The 8,389-nt window shown below is 36.6% G+C and overlaps 1 protein-coding gene across 1 annotated transcript in view; it reads right to left on the reverse strand.

The window, feature by feature from the left end:
- The window catches only part of LOC107744565 (disks large homolog 3), a 78,383-nt gene that overhangs the window by 2,980 nt on the left and 67,014 nt on the right, over positions 1-8,389 (reverse strand). Inside the window, exons 14-20 of the mRNA XM_016558281.1 lie at positions 4,502-4,759; positions 2,216-2,257; positions 1,904-1,954; positions 1,198-1,299; positions 925-1,097; positions 680-789; positions 30-121 (exon numbers count right to left, since the gene is read on the reverse strand). Of these exons, the coding sequence (XP_016413767.1) occupies positions 30-121; positions 680-789; positions 925-1,097; positions 1,198-1,299; positions 1,904-1,954; positions 2,216-2,257; positions 4,502-4,759 (828 nt within the window). The remainder of the gene's footprint in view (positions 1-29; positions 122-679; positions 790-924; positions 1,098-1,197; positions 1,300-1,903; positions 1,955-2,215; positions 2,258-4,501; positions 4,760-8,389) is intronic.

The following is an 8,389-nucleotide window of genomic DNA, read 5'->3' on the forward strand; positions in this document are numbered from 1 at the left end:
AAGAGAAATCACATGATGGTGGGGGTTACCTGTGAAATACTCTCCAAACTCTTGTTCGAGCTTCATTGCCTTATCAAAGACTTTACTGGCTTGCTCATATGTCTGCCTCTTATTCAATTCCCTGATGAACACAAAGAAGTGCATTACTTATTTCACATTGCATAAGCACATGCACAGAATTATGAGACAAAATGTAGATAACTACCATTTAAAAGTGTAAAAGTATTTTTTTTTTGTTCACCAAGGCTGCATTTATTTGAACAAAAATGCAGTAAAAACAGTAACTTTGTGAAATATTATTACAATTTAAAATGGTCTATTTTAATATATCTTACAATGTAATTTACTCCTGTGATGGCAAAGCTGATTTTTAGAAGCCACTACTCTAGTGTCACATGATCCTTCAGAAATCGTTCCAATATGCTGATTTGCTGCTCAAGAAACATTGCTTCTTATTATAAATACTACAAACAGTTGTGCTGCTAAATTTTTTGTGGAAACCAAAAGAGCAGCATTTATTTGAAATAGAAAAATTTTCTAACAAAAATATAGAACCTTCAAATTTAACACATCCTCAACACAAAAACCGCACAAAAAAAAAACTACCAAACATGATATACATGACACCAAACTTTTGAACGGTAGTGTATACATTTAATTTACAAAATCTTAAACTTACATTAGGGCCTCCACAGATTTTGGCTTGATGAAAATGGCGATTGGATAGAGCTGTGCTTGCTGCAGTCGCTTTATGGCGTTCCCAGACACATCCAGGATACAATGTTTTCCCTACAAGAGGATTAAAGAAACCCTTTCATCCCGTGTCACACTTTCACTGCACACAGTAATTGCCACAGGGAAAATATTTAAGGATTAAACAGGAGTTCAGATCCTCTGGCATGTTTACACTAGGGAGTCACTGACCCTTTCAGCCACTGCCCGGACAGACAGGATGCTGGTCCCGTACAGATTCTCATTGAACTGGCCGGCCTCGATAAATTTGTTGTCCTGAATGTCCTTCTCCATTTGCTCCCTTGAAGCCACAAAGTGGTAGTCCTGGCCGTCCATTTCATTCTCTCGTCGAGGACGAGTTGTATCTGAAGAAACGTGTGTATGTCTTGCTTTAGTACCGCTAAAACATTTGATGATAAAGATGTTGTACATGCAGCCAGCATGGCCTTTTCTTATTACACTCACGTGGGACGCAGGATCCAAACTTGTGGGGAAACTCTGAGATCAAGTCATCGTTTACTCTGTCCTTCATTGGACCCAGGATAATCACAGGCCTTGTGTAATGGACTGAAAAGAAAGCCAGATCAATGTTGGTCAAAAACTTCCAGCCTTGAGAATAACTTCTTGGCTTTCCTCATGGAGGACATATCATGGAAAACAGGATTTTTTTTTTTTTAAATACAAGCTCCCTCCCCAGTCCACACAGACCATTTAAGAAAACTAAACTGCAAACACATTTACAAATGGTCACATTATCAGATGACGTTCATATTTGCATATCAACTATTGTTTATTTAATGCCTTAACCCACCCTAATGAAAAACAGCTTTAACTATGGCACATACACTTCACGTTAAGAAATAAAGGCATCATAAAAGAGGTTATTTACATATAGAAATCCTAAAGCAAAAACAGTCTGTTTAACTGTGATAGCTTACACTGCTACAACAAACACACCCAACTTGTGTCATGTATACTTGAGCAGAGAAAAGTAGATTGTAGCTTGGCCGCACAAAAAACTAGATCATAACTGCACATGTAAAATGCAGCAACTAATCCAAAAAACATAACCGTTGGAATTTGTTGTGTGTTGGCATGTGGGCAGTGAAAACCAGGATTAAGGGTCAGAGTGAGACTATTTTATAAAAAATATAAAATTCGGAATACTTACTCTCCTGTCGAATTACTGGCTCATATGAGAGAATTGTGTCTTCCTGACCCTCTGCATGACGAGAAAAGATAAAAAAATATCCATATGAAATATGAAGGTTTCATTTATCATCATTCAATACAAAAACAATCCACTTGAAATACCACTGGAATGAACTTGTAGGTGACATAGATCATAGCTATGAATCAGTTTTTTTTAAGCATTTAAAGGTTAATAGCATGACACTGATCAAATGGAATGTTGCACCTCTGCAGAATACACTGGCACAGATTTAATGCAGTAAGCACAAAATGGATGTTTAGAGGCACTTACTGGAGCTGCTTTCACTGTCACTGGTGTTGGACGTCAAGCATTCTGTGGATATAAGATGAGTTTAGAAATGTCACAATGCACATTTTCGCCCATATGTAAGATTAATAGTATATCCAGCACAGCTCGGAATGAAACTATACACCCTCCCGTACCATCATGCCAAGAATAGAAAAGGCTGAGTGAAGAGAGGAAAACAAACAGAGAGAACTTTTGGGCACTTAAATGGCTGCCGTTTCCTTAGAAGGGAAATGGTAGGATGAGGCAGCAATAGGAAATTAAGTATTTCCTTTTCCTACGACCCTAGTGATCTTAGATTCCGTGCTGAGCGTTTCCTATGACCTTGCCAGTGTCCAGTTCATCAGACAGTGATACTGCTCCTCATGCCAAAGTAAACAAGCCAGTGTTGGATTCCTTACAGGAATCAAATTACAAACATCCCTTAGATACAGTGACAACATGATTAAAACATTAAAAACACTAAACACACACTCAACCCAGCCCAGTATGAGCTGGCTTTGAAGACACTATGGGACCTCAAGAGGTCTACCGTGGATTCACTCTCCCTTCAGTGTATCATATGACAATCAGATCTTTGATTTAAGAATATTTATGTGTGAATGATTTATGTGTTTAAAAATGGTTCCTTTCAGGTCATGGTTTGTGAGTCTCTTGCTGTGAATTCTTTACTGATTTTTATAAAGTAAACGTAAGAATAACTTATATTTTTAGTAATTTTTCAAGATGAACATTTACTGGACAGAAGCAACATAGGTTTACATGATTATACATCGTTTTTTGTTTTTTTTTTTTAGAAAAGCCATGTTACAATGTATATGATACACCAGGCTTTTAAGAAACATTTATTTGTACCTCTCTCAGTCATTGTATTGCACTGCATTATATGTTTTAAATGCAATAAAAACTTCACAGCTTTGATCATAAAACTAAGCAAATATCATCCTCTTAAAATTATTAGGAGAGAGAGAGAGTGACAATATTTATTTGCATTTTATGTAAGTAGTCTGTTATAAAGATATTGATTTACATTATAAGCTATCAGAATTTTTATCTTGCCTTTTTGGTCATAAATATCAGCATCTGCACCAAATTTTTTACATATTTTACTCGTGTATGAGCTACCTATTTTCACTATATATACTGTATGAGCCATAAAAGCCTGACGTATCAAATATGATATTTAACAAAAAAAAAGCCTATTTATTTTAAGATTTGTATTTATTCATTTTTGTCTAAGGCTCAAACTGTTTACAGGGTTACATCTTTCAAAATGTAATAATTTGTACTTGTAATTGCTTTATTTTCACGTAGGCCATACAGATTATTGGATAAAGTTAACCAAATGATAACTCTCTTTTTAAGCATGGTTTTAGCAAACTCACATTAGGCCTGGCTCTATATTGGTACGTTACACCCACTTTTCACCTTCTAATAGACACTTGATGGATAGAATCACGTCCTACATTTTAGATGCTAAACATTGTTTCACTCTGAAATGCGGCACTAAAATGAGTTGCGAATGTCAAATAATGTACTTTCAAAAAGCAGATGACTATTAAGGTAATACTTTCATTACAGGTAAATAATACTTTCAAAAAGCAGATTAAGGTACTATTAAGGTAGAGAGGAGATTCTGTGAGAAAGAGAGAGAAACAGAAAGAAAGAATAAAATGTGTGTGGTGTGTAGCACAGCCGGTTCAGTCAGCTCAGTGAACGGCTGCTTGACAAGAGGAACCACACACTTACTCAAACTCTTTGATCCATAAAAGTCATCGCTTAACCCTGGGAAGTCCTGAGCGTCCCGACAGGTGAAAGCAAGAACAAAGAGAGAGAGCAGAAAGGAAGAAGAAAGAGGTTAGTGAGAGGCTGGGAGAAGAGAGGTGTTGCCCTCTCAAGGGATGAAGCAATACTAACATCACCTTGCTGTGCGGTGAAAGATCTGGGTTGTCCGTTTGTAATTTAAGGGGCTTCCCATGCAGATTCATCAGTAACAAAATTATAAGTTCAAATGCTGAAGGGAGCAGCTCTAAACAGCTCTGACACTGATGGATGTTCTAGCACAGCATTTGAGTGTTAGTGCAGCCTCACACCTGTGAGAAGTGCTGAGGTCCCCCTCAGAGCAAGACAAAGGCCAGGGAGGCCCTGATTTGCTCGGTTTCCTCACAGAAAGGTCAAGAGCCAATCAGAAGCCGTCTCCAGGGTGAGTGACAGTGACAGGATGAAGCATGAAGGACAGAGTCAGAGCCCTCGTCACAAGCTTATACTCACGTTCAGTCTCCACCAACTCCTGCACTATATTCTCCTTACTCTTGTAAAACGGGAACTTGCGTGATAGGTTGAAGCTTTTTTTGCGCTTCACTTTGACTGGCTGAGTGGACACGAGCCAATGGTGGGGGAATGGGGATGAGGAATGAAACAAACACACAAAAAAAACACAAGAATGGGTTTCAATGTAATTCACAGCACACATGCAAAAATAAAACCAAAGATGACATGGTCGCACAAACAAGTGGGGATAATGAATTTAAACAACATTTAAATTCAATTAAATTAAAGTTCATTTTAAGTTTTGACGTTTTAACTGTGAATGTAACAGAAGGAATACATAACAGAACAATGAAAGATGTTAAATATCTTCATTGCACAAATTGCAGAAGAAGAAAAAAAAAAAAAACCCTGGTAAAAGTGAAGTGTGCCATATTTTTTGTTAAAATACTTTTTTGTCTTCCGGTTAAATGTGCAGAGTCAACTACACCACCAAAAATTTTGGGCTCTGAAAGATTTTTCATGATCCTTCAGAAATCATTCGAATATGCTGATTTGGTGCTCAAGAAACATTTCTTATTATTATCAATGCCGAATACAGCTGTGAAAATGATGAACATTTTTTTCAGGATTATTTGAATAGAAAGTTTTTTTTAAAAACGGCATTTATTTGAAATGGAAATCTTTTATAACATTATAAATGTCTTTACTTCCACTTTTGATCAATTTAATGTGTCCTTGTTGAATAAAAGTATTCATTTATTTTAAAAAATCTAACTGACCTTATTTTTGAACGGTAATGTACAAATATGCCATATGGAGACTTGTTTTTAATTTTTTTTTTAAACACACACTTCACCCTTAAAAGTTTAGTTCACCCAAAAATAAAATCTGGTCATTATTTACTCACCCTTATGTCGTTCATTCTGCCAAACATCTCCTTTTGTGTTTAATGAAAGAAAGAAAATCATACATGTTTGTAATAACATGAAGGTAAATAAATGACAACTGTTATTTTCGGGTGAACTACCCTTTTAAGATACAATAAAGTGTTTCTCAATCCTGGTTCTAGAGGGCCCCCAACAGTCAATTCAGGTCATAAGCCCTATTCGGATGGGACTGTTTTACAGGGAGTCGTTAGAGAAATTTGTTTCACAGACATACTTTGCGATTTAATCCCGTCTGAATCTGCCACGTCTGTGTTTTTCTCACAAAACCTCTGTAATAATTCCACTAATCCTGTCCGAATGCGAATGTCTGTGATTTTTTTTCACAACACATTTTCTTGTGTTTTGGGCAATGTGAACAACCGTAGACTAGGGGTGTTGAAATTAATCACTGCATCGCGATGCGGACGTGGAGGATTCTGCATCGATGCAGTAATAGATTGTAATCGATTATAGCCTACTGATGTCATTCGCATACGCGCTTATCACGCCAGTATTAAAAAATGTACCCACTATTTTTAAATTCGAGATCTGGGCACACTTTTGGAAAAAACAAGTTTATAGTGGCACATGTGCGCTAGAGACAATCGCGGCGGGCTTCATTGCACAGAATATGTGCGCTGTGAGACACGTGTGCATTGCTTGACTTGTGTTTCCACTCACTGTTATTTCAGTGTTTTTCTTTAGATATGCTTTCATTTATGCCGTTTGGAATGCAGTACGTATGAGATGCTCGAAACACACTTTGTGCACTTTGTGTTTGTTGTCCTGAAGCACGGCTGTGGTTAAATGCACTTGCATCTCCGAATACTTTTATGATACGAAATTGATGTAGGCCTAAACACAGTCAGTTATGTTTTCAGAACAGGACAAAACATCTGACATGTCGAAATAGATCTGTGCATTTGTGTGAATGCAGCCTATTAACCTGTGTCTATGATCTCATCAGTAATCAAACAGCAATTATGCGGAGGAAAAAAGAAAAACCCAGAAGTACTTTTTGTTTATCACTTGTAATTGTCCTTTTCCCCCTTTATTACTTTATATTTGCTTGTATGTTTTGAAGCTATATTTAGTTGGTTAAATTTTTTAAGGTTTTTTTTATTTATTATTAATTATTTTAAAAAGTAGCCTGCTTATATAATTTAATAAAAATTCACAAAATAAATTTGATATAATCGTGATGCATCGTGATACTGAATCGAATCGTTGACATGATAATTGTAATCGGATCGCATTGTGAAACCAGTGACGATTCACACCCCTGCCGTAGACGCTCTTACTACTGCGCACATTTTTTTTTATATGTTTGCCTCCCAGCAAAGAAATAAAAAATAAATAAAATCAAGAGCCAGATCACGTAAACTGTTAAGACTGGCTACTGTAATATCAGTCAGGTAAGATAACTCAGCTTCATTCCCGCACTCAATTACATAATGTTTTAATTACATATGTACCTTTACGAAAATTAAACATGGTTAAAAAAAAAAAAAAAAGTAAAAGTAACCAAAAATTAACCATAGCTTTGCTATACTAGCCATAGCTGAACTATGGTATTTGTAGTAAAACTGGTTATACTAATGGTAATCAATCCAAATGACTACACACAATGCACACAATGCATACAGAGCACGTGATCTCTGCAACAGCCCAGTGTACAAAACTGACCCTCCCACATCTGTTATAAACACGGAGATATTAGTCCCGTCTGAATTGGTACATGAAAATCAGAGACATTAGGTGATAAGAATCGACATGCTTGAGAAACATTTCTTATTATCAAAGTTGTAAGCAGTTGAGATGCCTAATATTTTCGTGGAAACATTTTGTGGAAACAGTGATACATTTTATATTCTTTGATGAATACAAAGTACAAAATAAGAGCATTTATTTGAAATTTAAATATTTTGTAGCATTATAAATGTTATTCTGTAACATTTTTAGAAACATTTCTTATTATCAAAGTTGAAAGCAGTTGTGATGCCTAATATTTTTGTGGAAACATTTTGTGGAAACAGTGATACATTTTATATTCTTTGATGAATACGAAGTACAAAAGAAGAGCATTTATTTGAAATTTAAATATTTTGTAGCATTATAAATGTTATTTTGTAACATTTTTAAAATCTTTACTATCTCTTGATCAATTGAATGTGTCCTTGTTGAATAAAAGTAAATCTATTGGGCAAATGTCCCCCATTTTTCTTATCGTTGCTACATCCCTGCACAGTCAGTCCCCCGGATTAACCTGGGGTTAAGCACAGAAGGGCACAATAGTGATAAAAGATCCACATAAAATCATGAGAGAAACCAGATGGCAGATGACGTTGAGTACAGAAACACAGTCAGGCATTGTTTTCTAAGCTGAATGTTTTTACCTTGTCAGACAGGTAAATCCAAATGAAAGGAGGAAAACCAGTGGAGCAAGTCTTCCTGTTTTTCTACATACCTTTCTCCAAGGACACACTAATTACAAGCCTACAGAGACACACACATAGTTTGCTACACAGCTAAATTGAGGACAACATCAGGCCTCTGTTTTAAGATGGAGCAGTGCAGGGTGGGATCAACACTGACTGACATGCCTATACCATTCTGACACACTTTTATCTCATCACTGCATTCGTAGGAATGTGAAAACGCCTTGAGATCTCACACTTAACATTAACACGTGTGGTCAGCTGACTCATGAACCCGCAGCAGCTGAACGCTGCGTTAAGCACAGCTCACCTTAGGTGCAAGCTAGAGGTCTGCGTAGGACTATTTTTTTAGTCCCGCTCCCGCAAGGTTATATTCCGCACCCACCTGCTCCCGCTATATATTCACTCTTTGCTCACCCGCTGTCCGCTTAGAATAATTTTCTTCCCGACCGACCGTTCCCGCTAAATTTAGATCTCTTTTCCAGATCTCACATTTAAATTTCCGCTACTGAAAGAAAGAGAGA

This window comes from Sinocyclocheilus rhinocerous, unplaced genomic scaffold (genome assembly GCF_001515625.1).
Source record: "Sinocyclocheilus rhinocerous isolate Xijiao unplaced genomic scaffold, SAMN03320098_v1.1 scaffold557, whole genome shotgun sequence".
Lineage (NCBI taxonomy): Eukaryota > Metazoa > Chordata > Actinopteri > Cypriniformes > Cyprinidae > Sinocyclocheilus > Sinocyclocheilus rhinocerous.